This window comes from Martes martes (genome assembly GCF_963455335.1).
Source record: "Martes martes genome assembly, chromosome: 15".
NCBI classification, from domain to species: Eukaryota; Metazoa; Chordata; class Mammalia; order Carnivora; family Mustelidae; genus Martes; species Martes martes.
In genome coordinates, this window is record NC_137903.1 from 67,327,949 (window position 1) to 67,355,202 (window position 27,254).

Here is a 27,254-nt window from a genome sequence, read left to right on the forward strand (position 1 = left end):
TCCAAAGCGGTACGGAAAGCGCTCAGGGAACAAAAGCTCCGAGCGCGAACCCGAGCAGATTGCTTAGCCCGGCCCCTGGCACAGGCGGTGCGGTTCTGCCTCCGGCAAAGACATTTGAGAATCACCGCAACAGGCCCCTCCCGCAGAAGATCAGCAAGAACATCTGGCCAAGACCAATGGGCAGAGGACATGAACAGACATTTCTGCAAAGAAGACATCCAAATGGCCAACAGACACATGAAAAAGTGCTCCGCATCACTCGGCATCAGGGAAATACACATCAAAACCACCATGAGATACCACCTCACACCAGTCAGAATGGCTAAAATTAACAAGTCAGGAATTGACAGATGCTGGCGAGGATGGGAGAGAGGGGAACCCTCCTACACTGTTGGTGGGAATGCAAGCTGGTGCAGCCACTGTGGAAACCAGCATGGAGGTTCCTCAAAAAGTTGAAAATAGAGCTACCCTACGACCCAGCAATCACACTACTGGATATTTACCCTAAAGATACTAATGGGATGCTAAGGGACACATGCACCCCAATGTTTATAGCAGCAATGTCCACAATACCTAAACTATGGAAAGAACTAGATGTCCATCCATAGATGAATGGATAAAGAAGATGTGGTATATATACACAATGGAATACTATGCAGCCATCCGAAAAACAAAATCTTGCCATTTGCAAAGACATGAATGGAAGTAGAGGTTATTATGCTAAGCGAAATAAGTCAGAGAGGTAAAATTATCATATGATCTCACTGATTTGAGGAATTTGACAAACAAGACAGAGGATCATAGGGGCAGGGAGCGAAAAATGAAACAAGATGAAACCAAGGAGGGAGACAAACCATAAGACTCTTAATCTCAGGAAACAAACAGAGGGTTGCTGGAGGGGCGTGGGGTGGGAGGGATAGGGTGGCTGCGTGGACATTGGGGAGGGTATGTGCCATGGTGAGCGCTGTGAATTGTGTAAGACTGATGAATCAAAGACCTGTACTCCTGAAATCAATAATACATTATATGTTAAATATATATATATAAAATCTAATTTTGTCGTCACTCTTCCTTTCCGTCATATAGGTCCAAATTTCATATGCAGTCTATTTCCTTCACATTTTACACTCCAGAAATAAAAACTGCTCTAGGTCCCCAAACTTCCCAGGGCCAACACCTCCCCAGGGCTTTGCCTTCTTTAGGGCCTAACTCTAGCAGGTGCCATTGCCCGCGACCTCCAGGAGGGGGCACGCAAGGAAAGAGGGCGCAGGAGCCCTCTACTGAAGCTGGGCCGACACCAGGAATGGGTGTCAAATGCTGTTTTGATTGTGTGGTTTTTGCAGTTGTCTGGGACCCGTTACCATGGAGAGCCAAGAGGTAGTGCAGGGTTTATCCAAGAAGAAAGGAGGGAAAGAGAGAGAGAGAGAGAGAACGGAGTGGAGTGGAGGAAGGGAGGAAGAGAGGGAGAAGGAGGAGGAGGAGACAGAAAGGAAGACAGGCAGGAGGGAGGGAAACAAGGAAGGAGGGAAGGGGGGAAGGAGGAGAGAGTCTAACAACACGCCTCCGGTCAGCAGCTCTTCCTCTCTCAGGGTGATGACAGAAGCCCGGTTAGGAAAGGGGTGGAGAAAGGGGAGCAAGAAGAGGTGGGGAAGAGCGGGGGGCGGGAAGGAGGATGTGAGACAGTCTGAGAAATGAAAAAAAAAAGCAACCCTTTCTGGTGGCCTCCACGCAGCCTCCCGAAACACAGCACACCCAGCTGTGGGCGAGGACCCAGACACCCCGGTGCTGAGTGGAGAGGCTGCGGTCCAGAAGAACTAAAGGAGGACAAATAAAGCCATGGTGAGCTTCTCAGCCCCAAAGACTTCCAGGTGCTCAGATAGAACCCCCTTGGGGTTGCAAAGACAGGTGGCAAAGGACAAGAAACAAGACACTTCATTTTTGGTTTTAACAAAGCCAAGAATTAAAAATGCTGAGTCCAAAGGGTGCTTCTAGAATCTTTCTCCTCAGATGTACTGATTTCTCCTCATTGACTTGTTTCTGGTGAGATCCTTGAGGACATTCTGTCTTGTTGAAATGGGCAGTTTTGCAGCTAAACACTGGGGCTACGTGACAGGCGATAAATTCAGAAGATATGGTTTTAAGGTGTGCAGAGAACTTGTGGTCTGGACTCTGCAAAATGTATTTCTTTTTAAATTGAAAAAGAAATGAACTGCTTTTCTTTACTGGTGCCCGGCTAGCTAATACTTTTAAGTATTTGAAGCATTGAACCATTGTAATCTAGTTTAAGATTTTAGCATTTAAATCTCAGACATCAATAGTTCATTAAACATCAAAGAACACTTTAAGGGGCGCCTGGGTTGCTCAGTGGGTTAAAGCCTCTGCCTTCAGCTCAGATCATGATCTCAGGATCCTGGAATCGAGCCTGAGCCTCGTATCAGGCTCTCTGCTCAGCAGCGAGCCTGCTTCCCCCTCTCTCTCTGCCTGCCTCTCTGCCTGCTTGTGATCTCTGTCTGTCAGATAAATAAATAAATAAATAAAATCGTAAAAAAAAAAAAAAAGAACACTTTAAAAATATACATGTTAAATATAAAATAGTTTCATCTAACAGCTCAGCACAAAGTACAAAAATTATTGAAATGTAGAAAAGAATCAGAGTAGTAATAATCAGCAACCTGAGGCTAAAAGGTAAGGGGGGGGGGGGAAGCAGCAAGAGAAAAGCTACAACTCTGTAACAGTTTTGAAGCAAATTTAATGCTACTTTTTTCATGCACATCTAAGAAACCTCTCACTTCAGACAGGGTTAGTGAGCAGAGGTATTTTATCTTGAATTCTAAGAAGGTTGGAACCCCCTCCTTAAGGTGCTGTAAACTTGTGACTTAAGAATATAAATCTAACTATAATTCTGTATTTTCTTTGCAGATATTTCCATGGAGATGTCAGGGCTTTCAGAGGGGTTCACGGACTTCCGTCAAGGTGTGGGTCTGGGCCCTGCTCTGCTGTGGTATGTGACCGTATTTGTGTATTGCTAAGCCCTTCTTTAACTTGTGCTTAGTTTCCTTAAATATCCCCTGAGTGCACGCAATCACAGGGGAGATTATTAGGGAGATAGTTGTTAGTTCTATCCTTTCTATGAACATCTTTTTCTTTCTGTTACTTTTAGTACCTCCCCCAGAAACCTCCTAACCCTGACACACCTTTGTTGGACGGTCTAGATCTTGATAATTCCACAAAAGTCTTAATTATGAAGAAATAAAGTCAATTAAGAAATATCTGATGGGACACTTACAATCCATACCAAATATTTAGCAGGGAACTTTCTTTCTTTTTTTTTTTTTTAAGATTTTATTTCCAAGTAATCTCTACACTCAACATCGGGTTTGAACTCAAAGCCCAAGGTCAAGAGTATCACATGCTCTTCCAACGCAGCCAGCTGGGCGCTCGGTGCTCTTGTTTCCCTTCAGTAGTTTAGTGCACATCAGCGTCATTTCTACAATGAAAGTGTGAGTTCCTTAAGGTCAGAATATTTATACACACACACACACACATCACTTAAATTAACCTTTAAATTTAATTTTAAATATATTTATAAATTTATATATAAATATATAATATATTTATTATATATTAATAATATACTAATTAATATAGTGATAATATTGAATGTATTTATTATATTATATATTAACATATATTAAATGTATATATAAATGTAATTTTATTTTTTATTTTTTTAAAGATTTTATTTATTTATTTATTTTACAGACAGAGATCACAAGTAGGCAGAGAGGCAGGCAGAGAGAGAGAGGGGGAGGAGCAGGCTCCCCGCTGAGCAGAGAGCCCAGTGCGGGACTCGATCCCAGGACCCGGGATCATGACCTGAGCCGAAGGCAGCGGCTTAACCCACTGAGCCATCCAGGCGCCCCATAAATGTAATTTTAAATATATATATATTTACCTTAAATATATATATATTTATTTTAAATATATATGCATATATATATTTCTTCTCCCATTGGTGTGGTGAGTTTTTTTGTCTGATTCTTGAAGACTCTCCAGCACTTGTTTTGAACCTTCTTTCCCCTTCCTAAGTAAGCTAGTGCTTCTTACCCCCAGCTTACATTTTGAGCTCTGGCCAAGCAAATGTGCTTTCCTCTGCCCCTGACACATTCCTTACACCATGTCTACCTCATGTCACCTGCAAACCTAGTGCTCTTTTCATTCAACAAGTGTTTTTGCAAGTCCCTCTAATGTGCCAGACACTGTTCTAGGCACTGGGGATACAGCACCGAACCAAACAGTTTCTTCCCGCTTAGAACTTATATCCTGGTAGAATGTTCCTTCAAAACTCTGTTCCAAACATGTATTTTGTTACAGTCTTTACTCATTAATCATATCGGCTTCTCAGTTCTCTGTTCACTTCTGGTATGTTTAATTGGATCAAGATTAATTATGTTTTCTTTACATCTGTTATTCCTCGTTCAGAATCTTTAGGAGACTGTGAAGATTGGATCTATGTTTTCTTTGGTATTTCTCCATGGCTTTTACCCTACACAATGAAAACTCAATAGATACTGGTGGCCACAAAAACATTTACCTTAACGGTAGCACAGTGTTTCACATAGATCATACCATGCTTCGAATGGCATATAATACCATGAGGTCATTGCGTAATTATGTGTCTGTTTCAGTTTTGTTAAAGCCCTCATATTTGAAGCACCCTATGATTATTAAACACCATCAGCTGAGTATCCTTGTGTACAGAACACGATCTAAATCAATTTCATAATCCTGCAGCATTTAGTTTGGTAAATTACTCTTTTTTTAAAAAAAATAGTTTGTTTGTTTTTTTTTACAGCTTGAGCTATGTATGGAGGGTTTCCCAGAAGCAGTTCTTCCGGTGGTAAAAGATTGCCTTTTTGATATGAAAGAGAATACTTGAAGTATGTTGTTATTCCTGTCCTTATATTACTTCTCCCATAGAAACACAAATGTTGGCTTTATTATCCCACGATTAAAAAAAAAAAAGTGGGCCATAAATTTTAAGGATATATAATTATGCAGAAATAGAAAAAGAAATATGAATTTCTAAAATATGTTGATTAAATTTCACTTGGAAGAATTTGGGGGGAAAATGAGGTTATGAAATAAAATCTTGGAAGCTACCAAATTTGTCTAAAATAGAGCAATGAGCAGAAAGTATTACATATTACTGTGAAAAGTGATTAGGACCCAAAGGTCTAGGTTCTACCTCAAATCTGCAAATGACTGATTCTGTGGTCTTGGTTTTGTCATCTTGAAGTGGCTCAGCCTGGATTACTTCGTGCTTCTTTTCAGTTGTAACCGTGAGCCTGTGTAATTCACACCCGTGTCTTGCAGGTTTCCTCGCCCGTGATGGAGCCAACGGCTGGACTTACCACTATTCTGAAAAATCCATGAACTGGGCAAAGGCTAGAAAGTACTGCCAAGAAAATTACACAGATTTAGTTGCCATACAAAACAAGGGGGAAATTGAGTACCTGGAGAGGACACTTCCCTTCATCAACACTTACTACTGGATAGGAATCCGGAAGGTAGAGGGGATATGGACTTGGGTGGGAACCAACAAGTCTCTCACCAAAGAAGCGGAGAACTGGGGAAATGGAGAGCCCAACAACAGGAAGTCCAAAGAGGACTGTGTGGAGATCTACATCAAGAGGGCCAAAGACGCAGGAAAGTGGAATGATGACTCCTGCTACAAACAAAAGAGAGCCCTCTGTTACACAGGTGAGGAGGGGCCAAGGTGGGGAGAACAATGGGACCCATCCCAGAGGGATGGTAGGGAGGGAAGCAATTTCCAGCACATTCTAAAATAAATCCAGTCCTCTAAAAAAAGAATAATAAAATAAAAATCAGGTCATCTCTGTGCATTTTTGGTGTGTGAGGCTGCTCCTAACACCCAGAAACGACACCTCAAAATCCATTTCTGTCAGTATGTAAGTGTGCGTAAGAGGTAGGGCAGGGGAGTGGAAGCAGAGATGGGTCTGGCCGGAGTTCAGGCTCACGTGACCTCCGTTTCCTCACTGTAAGGTCGGGGGCTTTATGCTCATGCCTCCTTCTTGGCCTAATCTTATATCACTCCGTAGCATGAAATACTGCTGTGTTTCATTATTTGTGGAGGATGGAAATTTCTGTTTTCAGTTCCAAAACAGTCGGTGTTTTCCCAAGTCATATGTCAACAGTGAAACACCGTTCATTTGCTCTCTTGTATATTGGGCTCTCTACTGATTTAGCAAGTGCAGACTTCTTTCTTTCTCTAGTACTTTCTAAAAAGGAAAGGATTGCCAGGCTTATTGCAGAAATGGTTGAGGCTACGTCATCACTAACCTACTTGTAACATTTAAAACAAAGTAATTCCAAGGGTTTCAGAGTACAACACTAAGTTTCCCCAAAATGCTATAGAGTATTGGTGTTGGTAAATTCATTCAATGCGTATGTCTGTGGCTATACAGCCGGTATATCCCATAGATTAAAAGATTCTAGCATATGGTTTTATTGTAAAACAGCTATGAATGTGCAAATAAACCTTTCCTGTTCATTCAAGTAGTTGCAGCCAAAAATTTACCTATACCTGAAGAAATGACTATGCGTACTAAGAAGTAATCATGTTAAAATAACTTATTTCTGACCCCCACACCCCTTAAAGCTTCTTGTCAGCCCTGGTCGTGCAGTCACCATGGAGAATGCGTGGAAACCATCAATAATTCCACCTGCAACTGTGACGTGGGCTACTATGGGTCTCAGTGTCAATTTGGTAAGCCCCTTCCTGACTTGATTCTTCCTGTGTATAGTCACAAGGGTCCCTGTAGCTTGTGGAGGTTGACTGGGACAAAACGATACTAGCCATTCCGAGAAGTGAGAACTTTCAATCAGAAGAAGATGCTTGCACAATGTGGTTATGTTTCCTGAGTGATTTCATAAGTCAGCATGAAATTTCAGTCCACTTCTAGCAAAGTGACCAAAGAAGGCAGTTGGCAGATTCCTGTTCTTAGGGGACTCAATCCCGCCAACTTGTCAGATTCATTAGAAGTCGAAAGCTTGAAAGAAACATTGCCATTTATAGTTAGGAGGGTAAATTACCTATTAGGTAATCTTAATTTCTATGTAATCCTCAAAATTATGACAGGCCGAGGCTGAAAAGAAAAGTTCACATAATGATACAAAATATAGGTCAGAGAAATATGGTAATAAATCCAACACATTTATTTGGGCTTGGTATTTGGGGGGATACAGAAGCAAATCTATTATAGATTCTGCCCATAAAGGATTTGCAATTAGCTAGTGGAAGTCATATATGCTCATAATTTCATTTGATGGAAAGCAAGGTAAGTTGGAATTAAGTACCTAATAAAAGAATCTGGCCTTTACTTGACAGAGGGAGGCCACTTAGTATCTTAACACCTGCATTTGGGCAATATTCCTAGAAGCAATGTGTAAGATGGACTGGAGAACAGAAAGAGAAGATGGAGAGAATCAGTAGGAGTCTACTGAAATCATTCACAGTCATGGTGGTAGAAACAGAAAGCAAAGAGTACATAGACTCAAAGTCAAGGAGTCTTTGACCCAGTCAACTCACTACCGAAAGAAACATCATATCCTTTGATTGATACTGATTGAGTTTCAAAACTATGGTTGAAGCATCTGGTGCATAGTATAGAAAATTATAAGAAGAGAAAAGCAATGTCTGTAAAGGGTAAAGAATTAAAGCCAAAATAAATTTCAATGTCAACCAACCGGAATAGGTCTTACTCATTTCACTCAATTCTTACCCAATACTTTCACTCCACTGCTGAAGTTTATTTTTATTATTTATTTATTTATTTATCCTTAATATTTTTATATTTTATTTTTTTAATTCTTATGTCATTGGCATGCCCATTTCACTCTTTTTCAAATGTTTTACTCCTTTTTTTTTTTTTTTTTTGGTCTCAGCTTTCATTTTATCATTCTTTTCTGGCCTTCTTTCTACCTGTAATCATTTCTCCTTGAGTTTCTTCATGGGCACTTACCCGAGCCCTTACGCTACCGTTATTTCTCATTTTATGTCATTCTGTCTTTCGTCCAGGGATTCTACATGACCCCACTTTGGTTAAACTTACCAACTTCTGTGGACTCACAGATTCCTGTGAGCTTTGGACTGACAAATCTTCGTCTAGCCCTGAATTCCAAATATGCTAAGCATATCTTTTGCGATGCCCCAAAGATTATAAAATCAGTTGTCCCGGCCAGCTTTCCTTTTTGTGTTTCTATCTCAGTATGGGGCACCACCATTTACGTGAGTTGTCTGGTATGAAACTCGTTCACCTCCCCTTACATTTATACAAAGTAACACAATGCTCATTTTTATAACTTACTGTTTCTCTAATTTCCTCCTATTTATCAATGCTGCTACTAGTGCCCCCATTCCTCCTAGATTATTGCTTTAATTTCTTAGTTGAGTTCCACAAGGTTAAATTAGCTCCCCTTAAAAATACTGTTCATACTATAGGCAGGCTGATTAATCAAAAACAATCAAACAAACCTCACACATATATCTACCTTTTAATTTCTAACTATCGTCTGTCCCACAGGATGAAACCTGAACTTCTCAAGCTTAGAGAAATGCTTAATACATAATAGGTACTCATTAAATACCTGAAAAAAACAGCGTTTTGCCTTAGCTCCTACATTTCTTTTTTTTTAATGATTTATTTATTTATTTGACAGACAGAGATCACAAGTAGGCAGAGAGGCAGGCAGAGAGGGAGGAGGGGAAGGAGGCTCCCTGCTGAGCAGAGAGCCCTATGCGGGGCTCGATCCAGGACCCTGAGAGCATGACCTGAGCCGAAGGCAGAGGCTTAACCCACTGAGCCACCCGGGCACCCCTTCTACCTTTCTTTCTAATCTCGTTTCACATCATCCCCTGCATCCTCTTTCCTTCTAGTAACATCACAAAGCTTGTCGTTCTCCACGCTTTTCATGTGTGCTTCGTATCTCACTAACTTGCTCATGGTTTTCTCTCTCATTTTGACATGGCTAACACACCTGTCCATCTTTAAGACATAGTTCAGGAACCATTTTTTTTCCCCAGAAAGCTCTCTTTGGACCCGAAGACAGGCGAAGTCTCCCTCTTCCCTGTTCCAGTTGCTGCTCATGTTTTTTCTTGTTTGCCCCGCGTTCGTTGGGGTCATCCATGCGCTTGTCTGTAGTCCCCGGGAGACTGACCCTTGACATCAGTAGCTACTATTTACCACTTCCGATGGCAGATTGAGACTAGGCCTGGAGTATATTAGGCACGTGCTTACAGGTATGAGTTAAATTGGAGAATGTAAGTTAATTTGGACTTGTATTGTATATGGAAAACAAACATTTTCTAATGCCTCTAGTCCATTCTTCATTGAAATCTCAAAACTAAGGTCACAATGATGGCTTAAATGGGATCATCAATAGGACACAAGACTTGAAGTACTTCCTCAAATGGCATGGCAGGCCCTACAAATGTGAAATCACTATTTCTAAGGCTCAGTTTGATCCACTGTGAACCACAAGTCAGGGACATAGTCTCTGGAGGGGCTGAAGGTAGGACCTAGAAAGGGGAAGACAGAATCAAGGCTGATGCTTCCTAAAGCCTCCCCACTCTTTTCCACATCTCCTGCTCCCAGAATTCTAATATACCTAGGAACTCTGATGTGACAGCTATTTCCAAATTGAGCTAATCATTCCCATGTAAACCTATGTAGGTTTAAACATTCTTTCCCCAGATAATGCCAATAATAATAAAAAGACTTAGCTTAGTGTTTAATTAGGGCTTCCTATGAGCCAGGTCTCTTCTAAGTCCTTGACTTACATTAGATCTTTTAATTTCCACCCCAACTCTAGGAAGTTAATACAGTCATCATGATTCCTCTTTCTTCCTTCCTTTTTTTTTCTTTTTTTAAGATTTTATTTATTTATCTGAGAGAGTGAGAGAGAGCATGAGTGGGCGGCAGGGGAGAGGCAGAGGGAGAGGGAGAAGCAGACTCCCCACTGAGCAAGGAATCTGATGTGGGACTCGATCCCAGGACCTTGGGGTGACGACCTGAGCCGAAGGCAGAGGCTTAACCCACTGAGCCACCCAGGCGCCCATGATTCCTCTCCCACAGATGAAGAGACCAAACCTGGAAGGGTTAATTCACCTTGTGCCAAGGCAGAGTTAGGAGTTAAGCCCAGACATCAAGTCCTCTCCGCACCAGCCAGTGCTGTTTCTTTTCTCACTGCAGTGATTGAGTGTGAGCCTTTGGAAGCCCCTGATTTGGGGACCATGGACTGTCGTCACCCCCTGGGGAGCTTCAGCTATTCCTCCAGGTGCACTTTCAACTGCTCGGAGGGAAGAGAGCTCATTGGGATTGAGGAAACCACTTGTGGACCTTCTGGAAACTGGTCATCTCCAGAACCAAACTGTGAAGGTGAGTAACTCTTCAGACCAGAGATTTTGTCACAGCCTCCTTGGGTTTACGGACCAAGAGAATGCAGTAGACTTGCTAAGAAGTCTCTGTCCTCTTTGGAACACAGTTTAATCTAACTTAGATCGCACTGTGATGTTTTTAAAGGGATTATTACTGCTTAAATTGAAAAGAAAAACCACAAACAAAAAAACAGCCAAATACCTCTGAAACCATCTCACAGTATATACATAATTTTCAATAATACATGGTGTGGCTGTGAAGTGTATAAGCCTGATGATTCACAGACCTGTATCCCTGGGACAAATAATACATTATATGTTAATTAAAATAATGAATAAAAATAATAATACATGGTGTGATTATACTGTTTTATTTTAGTTTTCTCATTGTCTTGGCATAAATAGTCTTATTGAACCTCAGTTAAATGTTGGCTGTTCTGTCCTCTCAGTAACCCTTTTTATGTGTCATCTTACTCAACATCAACCAAATTCCTTCCCAGAGGGTTGAAAGTTTTGGTGTTCTCGTTTTGGGGGGTTTTGTTGTTGTTGTTTTAAAGTGGGCTCCATGCCCTGTATACCCAACATAGGGCTTGAACTCACAACCCTGACTGAGATCAAGACCTGAGCTGAGACGAAGAGTCAGACACTTAACTACCCGAGCCATCCAGGTGCCCCAGTAGGGTTTTTGATTGTTTCATTTGGTTTATTCTTAAAATCATTTTTACCTTTCCTCCTCTGTGAACTCTCAGGGGAATAACAACTGCTGTGAAAAACAAACACACAGTCTCTTGATCTCTCTCTCTCTCTTTTTTTTTTTTCATTTGAAATATGGTGAGTTTTTCTTTTTAACTGTCAAGAAGACTATCCCTATATGGGAGAAAACTCATGGCGTCTGAACTTGTGAAGTTTTGGTTGCACTTTCTACATTTATGCAATGGATTCACAATTTTAACTGGCTTATTTCTCAAAAAATTATCAAAATCACATTGAAATCATAGAACTAATTTGAGCAACCTGCTGAATTTTACAAAAGTTGAGTGACTCGCTTCAGAGAACTGGGGTGTTTTTCAACACTGCTTGCTTTGGATCAAGTGACCCGGTGGGAATTCTGTGCCCTCACTCAGCACCTTCCCTGGCGGCTCTTGTCCATCTCCATGTCATGTCCAAGGCCATGTAGCATGGCACCCTTCCAGCAGTGCTGGAGAATTACCAGGACTGGGCCAGCAACAATCTACCCTCCGCCACCCTCTCTCCCCCACCCTCCAAGGGCTGTCAGTGCTCCTGGCTTCCCCTCTGACTCACCACTCTCCATCACCCTCAGGAAAATAAAGTCTGGGAGCGACATTATCAGAACTAACTTTTTAGAGATAATAAATGTCTAGATTCGGCCAGATGGTTCCACAGTTGAGTCAAGAGACTTTGGTTAAAAACTTTTGGTCAAGGGAGGGTCTCTGCACAGAAATACTCAGAAATACTTTCCTTTTTCATCGAAGTGATTCAGTGTGAGCCTTTGGAGGCCCCTAATTTGGGGGCCGTGGACTGTAGGCCCCCCTTGAGGAACTTCAGCTCTACCTTCATGTGCACCCTCAACTGCTCAGAAGGAACGGAGTTAACTGGGGAGAGGAAAACTATTTGTGGATCATCTGGAATCTAGTCAAGCCCTAGTCCAAAATGTCAAAGTGAATAAATTTGCCCTGATATACTGAATATTTAAAAATGGAACTGGTGAATGGGAAGAGAGTGGGGAAGATAGAGTAAACCTTTAAATTTCATTGTTAAGCGTGTATGGCCTAAAGATAAACTTGTACACATTAATTTACTGTAAAATCCTGGGCTGTTCTTACGTTTTTGTTCAATGGCAGCCTTTTCTCTCTTCTACTGATTTTCAACTCCCATCTAGGCACTAGATGCTTAGTGTTAGATGTTCCTATCTTAACAGCTAGACACTGTCTCTGACTTATTTCTCACTCATTCTTCCATTCCACTACTATCTCATCTCCGTTAGTCCACTTAAATGTCTCTACAAAGGCCACCAGTGACCCCCTAATTCCCCAAATAGCGGATATTTCTCCATTATCACTAAGCTGATGCCTTCCTAATCTGTGTATGAGAAGGACCATGTCTTCCTCGTTTCCATGGACCCCCCACTCGACACAGTGCCCATGCTAAATGAGGTGAATAAATAAGTTGTCCTCTGTTTTGGTCATCTGGGAACTTGAGCCTATTTTCTATTATACATTTGAGTGTGAAGGTGGATGCACCTTGGAAAGATTCATCAAAGTAACACGAAGAATAAGGGACACAGACCCTCTACTAATGTATAAAAGTACATTTATTTGATTGGTGGTAACAGAATATAGAGTTTTTTCATATGGGTAGTTTTTCAATTAAAGTTCCCAAATAAACTTAGCTCACTCTTTCAAGAGGATAGAGGTGTATCCAGCTACTTATGGTAAAGGAACTGGAAATATGTGGCAAGGCCACATCATTTGAAAGACAGTTTAGTGTAGGTCCTTGCCATGCAAACAAGTGCATTTGCTTGCACAACTGTTTCAAAATAAAAGCATTAATAGTTTCCTTTGACTGATAGGTCACCTGGTCCAGATCACTGGCTTTTATTTTTCTTGAAGTCATATTAGACATGTTAGGTCTTCTCAGCGTCGTTGAGTCCCAACTATTGAACAAGGGCATGGAAATAAATACAACGATGACCACTTTTTGCCAAGATTTTTAGGTACTTCTTCTGGGAGTTCCATGAACTGCAAATCTGGAGATTAAGAATTTATAGGCATTGGGGTAGAAAAGCTCGTCTTGTCTCTACCTCTGCTGTAGACTCATCTTGGTCCTTCCCATGCCAGTGTCCTCATCTGTCAAATGGCATCACGTGGGCTCTTACTAGGAGACACGGGGAGGAACAAAGCCTAATGTCATGAGATGCCCTGAGTGAGTACTGCCGTGGTCTCATGCTCTGTATCTCTCTTTCAGAAGTGGACAGGAGCTTCTCAATGATCAAGGAAGGTGACTATAATCCTGTCTTCATTCCGGTGGCAGTCATGGTCACTGCTTTTGCTGGGCTGGCATTTATCATTTGGCTGGCCAGAAGATTAAAGAAAGGTATGTGAGTTCACCTTCATAGAAAAGCAATACAATTCAAAGTGGAAAAAAATACAGAAACCCACAGGAAATTAAGTCTGATCGGTTCAACTGAAGCAGGACACCAAGCTCTTTGTCCTGTCACCAGCATCCCCGGGGATGTGTGAAACAGCCCATGCACACTTCCATGAAAACAAGTTGGCTGGTTTGTGCTTATCCTCTGACAAACCTTTTAAAAATGCCTCCTGTTTTCAAGGTACCGTGCCAGGGTGATAACAGATAAATGAGATATTTTAATGGTTCTTTACTCTTCTTTAATTCTGAAAAAAGGATGCATAATCTCTGACCTCTAAGACCCTAAATGCCTTTGATCTCAGTGCTATAATTCCACTAGAAAAGGGATCTAATGACCAATAAGGTTTTTAAGGCACTGTTCCCCAAAACCTGAGTCACATACCTGTCTGGCTTCTGACATGCGGGAATTACATCGTCCCTGGAAAGAAACCCTCACGTTTTCTCCCCAATGTCTATTCACTGAGGATACAGCTTTAACCCAATGCACAGCATTTGCTACCCGCCCCCCACCCCCCGCCCACCAACCCCGGCCTGGAGAGGAAAAGCGATAAGGAGGGCTGTTTGAGAAGCTGCTGCTTGGAACAATACATGGGACAGCACCAGGGAAAAACAGCCGCCCTCCCCTCACCTCCCCCCAAGTGTGTCCAAACCTTAAACTGGGACTGACTCGCTGGTTATGGGCCCATAGTCTGTGGCAGGCCCTGAGTGTGCACCGCCACGTCTGGCCAAACTTACCTGGCAGAAACATTTAAGACTAGGAAGTTCAGGGACAAGACCAGCTTTTGAGCTCTCCCTGCTTTAAGTTCAGAGGCCATCGGTGACCTCAAAATAACCGATAACCAGCTGTTTGGTGTTGCCTTTCTATGGAGTCACTTCATCGCCATTTTAATTTTACTTCCATCGATTATTTACTCTGTATTCTGCTCGGTGAGTGCAGTCTGTAAGGGCTGCCCCTCACCCACCCTCACTGCCAATGGCAGGAATATTTATCTACCCAACCCTAATGGTCTTCTGTGATCTGATCTTTCGTTCCCAATTTAAGAATGACACTAGATTAGTTTTATAACCAACCCAGAAAGATGATGGAAGGGGACACTGTTGACATGCAAACACTTCCCTAGGGTCAAGGGAGGGCACCAAGCAGTTCGAGGTCTCTGCTCCTGCTCTTGGGAGTTCTGCTAAGACTGGATCCCATCATTGTGCAGTACGATATGACACACTGAAGTACTACTCTAAAGCATGGGAAGAAAGAGGGTTTTTTTTCCTGCCACCACTGATGATCTTTCCCACTGAGACTCCAAAGCCTGACCCCAGAAGTCCTCTTGAGGGGTAGAGAATGCAGTGGCGGCCCATTACACACCACCCTCTGGGAGACGGAGTCTGTTCTCTAAACAACCCTTAAGGATTTGGGGGCTGTGAGTCACCTTAGTAAGGAGCATATTCCCCAATTCCAAAGTCTTTTAATAACTGTTAGTAGAATCAAAAGACCAGAGTGAAGTCACTTGCATTCAGTAGCAGGGTGTGGGGTGCAGGGCGGGGGTTGGCTGGCAAAGGTGGTTCTCTCAGCAGGGGTGAGAACAGCGGTGGGGTTGTTTTTACATTTTTTTACGTTGGTGTCATTTCTGTACAAGATCTCAAACTGATAACGTGAAAACTACAAGCCCCTGCTGTGGGATTAAGTGTGGGGCAAACAGGAAACAGATAACGGGCAGTGAGGCTAGATACATGTATGCCAGCAAAGAGAACAGAAGCCCCAAAAATCACTCACTCTGTAGGGGAGTCGGGTGCCTTTAATGTAGCATTTTAATAGACTTCATCTGCAGAACATCTTCTGATAGCTCCAATTTTCAAGTGACTTCATCTTCCAAAGATTGTAGTTGTCACTTAGTTCTTTGCAACAAGAAGAATGTTTTTACTATAGAAACGGTGTTAGGATGATGATTAGGTTCCCAGGCTAACCCCCCAGAGCTTTTCTGACAGTGTAGCTGACACATTTACAAGAAAAAAAGTTAAATGCAATAAATCTCATGTGTATAGTAGTTATCAACTCCAAGGATGTCATAGGTGTTCGGGGTTCAGCAAGCTGGAAAAAGAAGACAGGCGAATATTTAAGACCTAGTACCCAATGAAACGACTAGATTCTTGACTCCTGTCCTGTCCTAGGAGAGATCTTCTAAAACTACAGTTTGGCACCTGCCCTAATTGTCTTGATATCCAGCTTTTGCTCCATTGTTCTGGAAGAGAAATAAATCCAGGCTCCAGAAATGCATGTCCCTCTGAATGGGCTTGCCTAAAAACACGTTTTTCCCCTAGATAATCATTCTCTCATGAGTCATTATCATTGCCCTCTTTGGTAAGTAAGGAAACTGAGGCAGGGATTTTAGGCCAGATGTCTCACATCCCATATCAGCAGGGGCCAGAATCAGAGATCAGATCCCCACCCTCACAGGCCCTCCAACACTAGCAGTCTTCAGATTAATGAGGCTCTATGTTTTCTCTTGGTTGGAAGAATTCCCCACCCAAACCAACCCACCGGGTTAGAATAGGACACGAAACTGAACACGTGGCCCTTAGTTCCTTTTTCTTCAAGCAGACCTCTCTCAGTAGTAACAGATTCTTGCCCATGTATTGTTATGTGTGTCGTTGGTCCTAAAAGGAAAATGTACTTATATGAAGATAAACAAACAGAGCCTGAAGTTAGCTCAGATTTCATTCTCCTTGGTCAAGTGTATTCAGCCCAGGCCATCGGAAGGCTGAATTTTGGAGGAAATGTGTAGAAGAGTAAAGTCTAACATTTTAAATGCTTAAAACAACATCTGAGCACTGTGTGTGTGATAGGCCCCGGCCTAAATACTTGGAATACATTTTATTTTACCAACTCGGTGTGGAAGATGTGATTATCCTACCGCTCCTTTCACAGATGGAGGAACTGTGGCCGGAGAGACGAAGCCGCTCTCCGGACACACAGCACAGCTGATAAAGCAGGGTTTGCATCCAGACGGGATGATTCTGAGCTTCACTTAATTGCCACAGAAGCACAGGGCTTCCCAGCGATTTGTTTGTTCCTCAACAAGATTTTTTTTCTTTTTTTTGCTTTTATTTCTCTGGAGTCTAACTCTGCAGTTTGTTCATTAATCTACTTAGTTACACTCTTTCGTCTTCAGAAACAATGTGAAGATGTTTTATGAAATGCATTCCACATAGTAAGTTAAAATCAGTTTAAAAATAGGTAAGAAAAGGAAGGCCAAAATTTAGGGCATAAAAAGAAGTCGGAGCAGGAGGTGGAGTTAGGACACAAGGAGGTAGGTCAGGAAATCTGTACACTTGCTGGGAAGGGGTCTTAGCTTGGGGTCTAGTTCCCGGCAGCCAATCAAAGAAGGGAGCGTAACTGGTCATGATGTCACTGTGTTTGTAAGGTTAAAAACACATCGGTTACTCAGATGAGTGAGTAATTCCTACCACTGAGACCTGAGTGAGATTTCTTTGTGGATTCTCACAGACGAGGTGGTGTGAGACGTGATGACACATACTTCCAGCCCCCAAGTCTCTTAGGGGAGAATCTGAAGGTGGGCTGAGATGGCAGGCGGGAGGGGGTAAGTATGTGTCTGGGTAGGGCGGGTCTGCCCGTCCGGCAGTTGGAGCTAGACTTCTGTCTTTACGATCAGCAGAGAGGATGAAATGGAATGCAGAAGCATCTGTGTCAATGGGTATGTTATGCACGAGTACACACCACTGTTTGAATTAGCATGTAGAGCCGGCATCTCAAATCCACTTACACACAGATGGTGTTCACCAACAAATACGCAATACACCCCAAAAGCCAATTTTGGGAATGGGACTCTGCTTTTGCTCTTACTTAAAAAAAAAAAAAAAAAAAAAGGAAATATCTGCTCTCGCTGATGCCATTTTTCTGTTTCTTCTATTTTTAGGTAAAGAGTCCCGGGAAAGGTAAGTTTCATCAAGAAGTTTCTACATTTGTTGATCTTTTCTCCACCTTCCTTGAGATACTTCCTGTTATAGTTAGACATGTTAACTCCTTGGTAGCTACATGAGGTCTCATTCAATTGTGGTTTCCGTATAAAGTGATAGTCCACTAGCCTCTTTTAAAAACTGTGCTTTTGGCTTCTATGTGTGTGAGTGGTTTTGCTTTAGGGTCAAGGGATTAGAATGAATGAATGAATGAATGAATGAACAAATAATGTCCTGTTAAGAAAGGACAGCTATGTGAAGGGAGCTCTTTCTGATAACCCCTGAATTTTCTGTAAGGATTGGAAGCACGACGATGTGTCTCTTCTTGTCCTAGAAAAATATAAGGGCAATACCAAATACAGCGTTTGTGAAACATTCATTAAGCATTTATTGAGAAACCAATAAATCCCAGGCCCTAAGAAGGTATAATTCTGGACCCCAGGCCTCCGCGCCTGGTACAGGAAAGTCAATGACTACTTCTCTGATAAGCGTTGACCTTCAGAAACGTGGAAGAGGTAGGGAGCGTGAATTCTGCCTGTGGCTTCCCCAGTGAGGCAATTTCTTTTAGCCTGGTCTTGGCCCACAGACTCTTAACTACAGGGAACAAACTGAGGGTTGCTGGAGGGGACGGGGGTGGGAGGAGATGGGGTAACTGGGTGACGGGCATTAAGAAAGCACATGTGATATAATGAACACGGGGTGTTGTAGGCAACTGATGCGTCCCTACTACCCCTGAAACTGATAATACCCTGTATGTCAACTAAATTGAATTTAAGTAAAATATTAAAAAATGAGAAATTGGGAATATATAAGGCAACATAAGCCAGATCATAACTTATAAGCCCTATTAGGGAGTATGGACTTAATTCTGAGGTCTTTGGGGGTAAAGCAGGTGAATGCCGTGCTGAAATTTTCACCTTATGAGGATCATTCTGCAAATAGGGGAGCTGGGTGAGCCCGGAGGCAAAGAGCAGTTCCGGAGGCGCTTGAAGTTATTAGGTTAAAGCTGACAGTTTCCATCTAGAGAAAGAACAGTGAGTTTGAGTTCTGAGGTAAGAGGTAAAATCAAGTGAATGTGGTAATTAATTGGCGAAGTGAGAGAGACAAGAATCAAAGAGGTCATCATGGATTTGGTCGGGAACGGGTGGTGGTTACTGTCTATACTGTAATATTTGCTGAGAAGGGAACACGGAAGAATGAGAAGTTTTGGAGGTGAAGGTCACAGGTTTGGTTCTGTCTGTGTTGAGCTTTAGGCGTCTGGGGCTCACCCACAGTTCATTGGTTCAGTCCGTTGCACAGCGGCCACCTTGGGGCAGGAGAGTGGATTTGGGGGTTCTCACATTCCAGGAGGTTAACTGCTCTTTTGGGAGCAGGTACAGTCATCTGGGTAGCACGTGGAGTGGGAGAACAGAAGAGGTTGGGGGAGAGGGGGCGGGAACCTGGGGGACATCTGTATCGAAAGGATTGACGAAGGAAAGGGAATGAGGAGACGTTCCCGGAGAGGCAGAAGGAAGATGAGGAGAGTCTGGGTCATGAATGCCAAGGAAAGAAGGAAGTAGAAATGGTTTCCAGGGCTGCTGGGAGAACCAGTGAGTTCCCACTGGTTGTAACAAGGTGCCAGTGCAGAGACTTCTGTGTTTGAGGTCATGACCGAAGTCTGATAGCCAGGCGTGGAGGGTTCAGTGGGGATGAGGAAGTGGAGGCAGAGCAGGTAAGCCGTCTCTTTTTAAAAGCTTGGCTAGGAGATGAGACAGGAAGTGGGTGACTGGATAAGGACATTGGGTCGGTGGAGGTTCTTACATTCTAGTTTATTTTATTGTCCTGTCTTCTGTTCGGTGCTGTAAATGGGGAACTAGACCCTTCTCTGGGCTGGGCTCCCTATCTCTGTGGGCAGGAAATCCACAAGATGTAGAGATTTCTTTCATGCTCACACCCATTGAGTGAAAGTCTTTCCTGGCACAATCCACCCAGAACTGTTTTCTCACCACAGGAACCACCTGTTTTTTAATTGCCACTAGATGGAAGCAGACCAGTTCAACTTTTTAGAAGATTTTGCGGGACAGGAAGAGAGGCTGGCAGGAAGAGTATTAGCATTAAGTTAATTACCACAGTCAGCTAATTGACATATAAAGTGTAATGGCTCACTGATTCTGACAATGAATCAGTCAATAGTTGTTTATGGCGTACTTTTGTGTTGAAACAATGCTAAGCGTGACTGAGACACCAGCAGGAGTAAGTCCTTGGCCCAGACAGACTTCAAGGAGATTTTTATCTAGTTGAGTAGTGAAGACAGAAAAATTAAAAAAAATATATTTTCAGAAGAATATGAGGCAGAGGATGGTGAAGGACAATGAACTCTGTGTTAAAGGACTTTTTCAATACAGAAAATCTTACAAAGAAAGTGGACCCTGGGTTGGTTTTGAAGAATGGATGGCATTTAGGTGTATGGCGAGAAGCAGAGCAGAAAGACTACAGGGAAATGATTTAAACATGCTATGGCATGGGGCTGGCACAGCGTGTTCGGGGGGCAGGGACTGGAACTGCCGAGAGTTCAGGGTGCAGAGGAGCTGTGAATAGAAGTTGGAAAGGAAGGTTGGCCCCATCAAGGTAGGTCCTGAATGCATCACCAGATGTTCCAGAAGGAACTAGCAAAGAAGCATTATTTGCCCAGGTGCCTTGAGACAACTCTCATTTATTGACCAAGGTGACTTCAATTCATAGAATTATAAAATTTTAGGTGTTGAAGTGATCTTGATGGACATCATGATCCAACTCTCTTTATAACTGAGCTAGTTAAGTAACGTTCCTATAGGGCCTGAGCTAACGACATGGTTAAGATAATTGTAAACATTTATGAAGTGTTAATTCCACACTGCACACTGCTCTGGGTGTTGTAGGTGTCTGAAATCCTTCCCTGTTGCCTACAAGCCTGGGGGGGTGGAAAAGTACTATTAATACTCTCATTTTACAGGTCAAGGAATAGAGGCAAAGAGAAACAAAATGTCTAGTCTGAGGTCCCTGAATGAATGACAAAGCTGTGATTTGTACCCATCTGGATCCAAAGGTCATGCTCTTCATCTTTGTGCTTCTAGAACTCTGGACTCACTGATAAGAGTCCTGAGTCCCAGACACCCTCCTCCCCCAGCGATGTGATGATTTTTCTCCCCAAAACCATTTGTGATGGCACCGAGGATGGGTGGGATGGAAGAAGCAGAGTGTGTTTCTAGAACAAGCCAAACATAAAACGAGAACCATCACACTAAACACTGGAGCGTTTTTTCTAGAGCTCTGGTGCCAACCCACACAGCCCTGCGTGCTCCTCCTTCAAAGCTCTTCACCGGTGAATGACCGACTCCTAGGGCACCTGTGGTTTCGGTTCTTGCCAGGTTATTTTCAGTGTTCTGCAAATTGGTCCTGTTTACCACCTCATTTGGTTTCTAGTGTCTAAATTCTGCCTGGGTAAAAGCTACACCCAAGATACGCAGGGAGATATGATGCCAACCTCAGTGGAGGGCATATGTGAAATTTTGTTTTCAGAAATATTTTTATCTCTGTGTCGGCAAGCACGTTTGCAGCTGCTGGACTGTGGTCTGCCCTGGCAGGTCATCATGAGAGCAGAGTCTCAGAATCCGGTTCTCCCTTGGAAAGGTGCTATTAAGACCCGCTCTATTTGGCTTTTCCTCCCCCACCCCTTTCCCCTCCCCTGCAAGAATGAGACAACAGTGTCACACACACAAAAAGGTGTCGTTTATTTCATGAAACTAGATTTGTCACCATTTCCTTAACTCATGGCCCACCAGAATCAGACATTTAGAATCACCACCATACCTTGTGTGAGTTTTGATTTTTCTCTAATTTCCCTTTTTATTTGAGCATTGTCATCTTCTACTGCCCACTGCTCAGAATCTATCTAAAATGTCCTTCATACTCATCTGATCTGAAAACAAAGGCTGTGCCCCAGAAATGTCTTTAGGTGTGGTCCATGGACCAGCAGCATGAACATCACCAGGGAGCTCGTGAGAACGGCAGCCTCTCGGGCCCCACCCAGACCTACTGAACCAGTCCGCATTTTCACACCACCTCTGGGTGGCAAGCACCCGCAAGTCTGAGAAGTATTGCTTGACGGTTTTCTTCTCATTCCTTTGCCTTAGTGAATGTCTTGTCCAACCTATCTGAAAGGCATTTCCTTCACTCCTCTTCAGACATTTGAACACAGTTCAGTTTTGCAATTTTTAAGCTCTTTATTTTAATTTCTGTTCCCCTGTTTTTCTTTCAGCATCAATGATCCATATTAAAGCACCCTTCGTGAAAGAAAATTCTTCAGATGCTCAGGTGTTACTGGACCCTTCAGATCCGTCCCCGGAACGTATCGTGTGGTGTTGTCTCCCACTTTGAAGATGAAGTGTGTCTGTTTCGGGGCATCTGGAAAGATTTCAGCGAGACCGGCAAGCTCGTTCTGCTCCCACTGTGCCCCTCACCCACCCCTGCAGCCCTGCCTACGGCTGTGCATTATATAGCTCAGTGTTTTAGTCTCTTTTTCATGGACCATGGGGGAGAGGATTGCTATGGAATGTAAAGATGCCCGGTTTTGCTGTCTATCCTGACTCCATTTCCAGTTCTAATTCAGCGCTGTACCTGCTGACCTTAAATACAGTGGAAACCTGACCCATGTGTTCCTACAGCCTCCGTCTCGTTGCAAGTTTTATCTCCCTTGCCCTCCGGCTGCCTCTAGAGGTGCATTCTTAGACATAAGTTCATGAAAGTGATGTTGTTCTTGCTTTCCAACTCCAACAGAGTAATGGGGTTCAGCTCCAAACAGAGAATGTCCTGCTTGTACGGTAGCCTCACCTTCTAGAAATGAAGGTCGTCCTATTTAACTGCCTCCAGCACCCCCCCACCTTCTGCCCCCCATTCTGTCTCCTGTTCCCAGCTGGCCGGCTTCCACATGGAGCATCTCATGAGGACCAAATCAAAAGAGAGAAGAGAGAGAGAGCCTGCACTGATTTTTTAAATTTATTTTTTATTCTTTGGTTTTCAGTGTTGTTCTTTGTACTTGGACCCCCCCCCAAGATATCTTGTATTTGATGCTTTTTTTTAGTGACCACTCTATTGTTCATTTTAAAAAATCACCAGAATGCTAGCTGCAGGCAACACATCCTTGATGTCAGTTTAAACAAGTAGAAGGAGATTCCTCCCACCCCAATCTTAGCGATCTACTGACATCCTTTGGGTCTTTAAGATCCGTCTCAGTCACCCCTGCCCCCAACTTCTTTCATAACTAGTCCTTTCACAGCTGGTCCAGACCTGTGGCCTCCTGCTGCAAGATTGGTCTACAGCGTGCAGTTTTGTGCTTAGTTGTTTTTTTTTTTCTAACATTACCTAAAAGTCATCATGTGTATGTTTTCTTCCAGTGACATTCTACCTTCCTTAAATGTACAGATTGTGAAGGAGCGAACAGTGTGCTGCTGGTATGAGTGGCCGCAGGACCTCTCTCCATGCATGCGATGACCTGAGCAGACACTCATCCAATGTGGCTAACTTCTTACAACAGGATAGGGACCTGGTAAAAGCCAGTTAAAAACACGTTCTTGCCCCATGGCCAATACCGCTTTCATACAAAATTATATATGTTATGGTCATGATTTTTGGGTAATGATTGTATTTTCTTTTCTCAAATCCATCTCAGATCCTACTTTACAATATGAGCTGTTGCCAAAAAATTCTCCATGTTCTACACTATGAATCTAAGCTATACTATTTACATTCATGTAGCTTAAGATATATCCTTTAGAGTTGTACTGTGCACAACCTGCACAAACTCACGCAGCAGCCCTAGTGTCTATTTCTTGGGAATAAGGTGTGTTTAGACTTAAAAACACAGTCCTTAGTTGAGCCCTAAGGCTACTATGAGATCCTAGGAAATATGTCATGCTATATCTGTTAGATAAAGATTCACAACATTCATAAAAAATAAATAAGGGTTCATAAGATAAATTTTTCCAAAGACTGTGGGTTTAGCCTCCCTGAGACTTAGTTTCCTGTTTCCTTACCTATAACATAATGAAACATGCCTTCTTTACCTCCGGAGTTACTGCGATGATTGAGTTAGGTATGAACTTGTTTTGTGAATGGAACCTTAAATTTAGATTGCTTTCCACCCAAATCTTGCCTTCTGTGCTTTCTTGGTGTAGGATTTTGGATCTTCTGCATGGGCTCGAGCAGAAGCAGGTCTGAGAACTTGTCCTAAGCTTAAAAACCAGAGGGTCCTTCCTTTATGTTCAAATAGGAACCCAGTGCTCAAATCCCCGCCACAGGTCAGCTCTGCTACCTGCACCCTTGCTGGAGGGACACGGAGGGTCACGGGCTGGGGAGCCCCACTCAGTGGGGATCCTGCCTCTACCTCTATGGGGTGACCCTGCAAGTCATTAGCCTCTCTGGATTTCAGATTTATTTGTGAGATGGGGCTACCATTATATTCCTCACATAGTTGTGCTTCAGATTAAATGAAATAACCCCTTTCTTTCATAACCCAGAATACCAACCTTCATGAAATTGACAAGAGTCCAAGAAACACAGAATTACCCATTCCTCTGGATTTGTTCACCAGAGCTCAGTGAGCCCGGGCCATACTAATTTAGTTTCCTAGGGAAATATTTCATTAAATTGGTATTTAATTTTATGACCTTAGCTCTGATATGAAAAAACCTGTCACCCGAATGTCACACACTTCCCACATATGCCCTAGTTTTCACCCTTGACCTTCCCAAGACTATGCTGTGTTCTTTGACACGGTCTGAAACAGACCCAGCTCCATAACGGTTTAATGAGAAACAGATGAGACACCGTAAGAGACTTCCTATCCAAATCAGACTGTGGAAAATGAGTAAAGTTATCCTTTAGATGTCTAGCTCTTCCCCTCACAGACCCTATTCTCTGCCATCTGTCTCTTCATTTTGTCTTTTCCGCAAAGTTCCTTGAACATTTCCCTGTCTCGACTCTAGCAATTTGATTCTTGCCCCTGTTTTGTGCCCCATTCAGGAAATAAAAGTCACTAGAACCAAAACAACCCGTAACCCATGGCAAAGGACAGGGAAATTATTAGCAGAAATAATGAGATTTTCACTTCCCTTTAGCCTTACCAGTCTTGTCTTATCTAACAGGCTGTCAGCATTCCATGAAGTAGAGCCTTGTCTGTGTGACCCTGAAAGGTTAATTGGAACTAAGCTTTACTCGGGACCTTGGCTGAAGCTTGGTTCAGGCCACACTTCTACTGTTAGCGTTTCCAGGACTAATAGTTGTAACAGCAGGAGTTGCCATGATGACGACACTGTAGGGTAAGAGATTTGTAAAGTTAATTATCTTCAGTTTATTTTAGTTGACATCCAATTATCTTATTTGACATCCAAGTCCATACCATATTAGGAGAAAACTGTCTTTTTTTGATAAGGCTCTAAGGTAGAAGAACATTACAAGACAGGTTACCAGAGGCTGTGGACACATGGGGCATCTAGGGGTGGAAGGAAAAAGCACCTCTAGTTGCAGGTCAAGGCAGCGTGTGCTATGGGGTATTGAAGAGTGCAAGTAGGAGATGCTGTGGTTCAGAGAGGCAGGGACCACATGGCAAAGGGCAGCAGAATTTATAGGTAGAATCAGATCCTGATAGAGGTCCAATTAGCAACCAGAAGGTGAGGTAAGTATCCAAAGCAAAAATGTTGAAGGCAGAGATGTCAGACGGGCTTTATGGGCTTTTTGTAGAGAACCAGCAAGAAAACGGCACAAAACAGCTTTAATCCCAGGTGAAAACTTGCAAAATTTATCCTGGAGTTTCTGGGAACCCTTGAGCAAGAAAGGGACAGGACCACAGTGATATTCTGGGAAGACGAACACGTCCAAGGGTTTAAGAGTGGAGAGAAACGGAAGCAGAGAGACTAGTCAGTAAATGTGATTATTCCAGCCTGAAGATTAGGGTGGGGCCAGGAAGATCCCAGTGTGGAACATTGTCAAGGTTTTTGGTCTCTGACTCGCTGGGGTGGAGGCACAGGGAGGGGAAATGCAAGGGAGTGCAACAAAGCATTCAGAAAGGAAAAACGTAAAACAAAGGTTCTGGTTAAATATGGTTTATGCAAATGTTCTTTTTTTTCAAAGAACTTGTAGGAAAGTCCCTCCTTTGTTCTATTTCCCCTTCGTGAACGTATCTCTTTTATTGTTAATATAGGATTGAGTCAAGGATACAGTCAAAATGGCTTTGGATTCACAAAGGCAGTGGTGAAGACTGAGAATAGGAAAAGTTCCCAGACTCAGAGCTCTTAAAAATGTGGGTTTGAATCAATTCTGACTCCTTAAATGAAAGCAATCTGAGTTTAGATTCAGAAATGCAATTTGGATAGAGACCCTGATGCAGGCTGGCCAACCTTGTCTCAAAGTGCTGAGAAGTTTCTGAAAATACCTGACCGGGGGGCTCACTTTGATTATGTGGTCTGTTTCACGTGGATTTAGACCTAATAGGCGGAAGGCACGTTTGATGCGGCACATAACTTGCACGATGTGCTCATTACTCTGGAACATTGTATGAACTTCCTAGAGAAATCAGCATCTCTCTAGAAAGCATAAAACCACAGGACTCGTTTCCAAATTATTCTATTATGAGGAACACTCATGGAAGATACACAATTGCAAGATAGTAGTTATTTTCACTACCCAATAATTCCGAAAACACAGATGTATGGATGGATGATGTTAAAAAAAAAAAAAAAAAAAAAAAGACTTCTTGCCTGAAGGGTAGTTAAGGCCCAGAGATTAAAAATCACTGCTTGCCCCTACCCTGTAATTTCTTTCCTTTTATCTTTTTTTTTTTTTTTTTTGAGATTTCATTTATTTGAGAGAGAGACGACACATGCCGGAGCAGGAACATGCATGGGGGGAGCTCAGAGAGAGAGGGAGAGGGAGAAGCAGACTCCTTGCTGAGCACGGAGACAGACCTGGGACTCGATCCCAGGATCCTAGGATCATGACCCGACCTGAAGTCAGATGCTTACCCCACTGAGCCACCAGGTGCTGTGAAATTTTTGTAAAGAGCCTGGCTTTACAGATAATCACTCTTTTCACCTTCATCACACTGTGTATTCGCTGGCAATCCCCATGCAAATACACCTATGCTTGATTTTATGGATGAATACAGAACATTTCACTTAATAATTAGGCAATTCTACTACATACGGAACACATACAGACATAAATCATATATTGGACTACAAAGCAAGTGTCAATCAGTTTCTAGGAACTAGAATCATACAGATCAAAGCCTCTTCTGTTTCTTATAAGTTAATAATAAAAATAAATTTTTAAAAATTTCAGTATGCTTAATAATTTAAATATAGTTAAGTAACTCATAAGTCAAAAAATCACAAAGTTTTGAAATTTTATAGTTGAGAAATGTTAAAAATAGTGCATGCTAGCAACTGTGGGGTGCAGCAAAAGAAATGTAAAGGAAAATTTATCGTAATGCTTATATGAGACAAGCAAAGAAAGCTAAAACTTAAAACATCCAACTTAAGGATTTAGAGAATAAGCCATAAGAAAGTAAAGAGATGGAAATAACATATTTAAGAGCAGAAATTAATATAGAGAAACAAAGGACAATAGGATCAAAAAGGATCAA

At 42.5% G+C, this 27,254-nt stretch overlaps 1 protein-coding gene across 1 annotated transcript; it reads left to right on the forward strand.

Annotated features, from left to right (window-relative positions):
* The first annotated feature begins 1,676 nt into the window (after positions 1–1,676).
* On the forward strand, positions 1,677–22,282 carry SELL (selectin L). The gene is made up of 8 exons (XM_080824103.1): positions 1,677–1,839; positions 2,920–3,001; positions 5,377–5,763; positions 6,683–6,790; positions 10,275–10,460; positions 13,445–13,573; positions 17,557–17,575; positions 21,873–22,282. The coding sequence occupies exons 1-8, from the start codon at positions 1,837–1,839 to the stop codon at positions 21,889–21,891; spliced, it is 933 nt and encodes a 310-aa protein (XP_080680229.1). The 5' UTR covers positions 1,677–1,836; the 3' UTR covers positions 21,892–22,282.
* Positions 22,283–27,254: the final 4,972 nt, after the last annotated feature.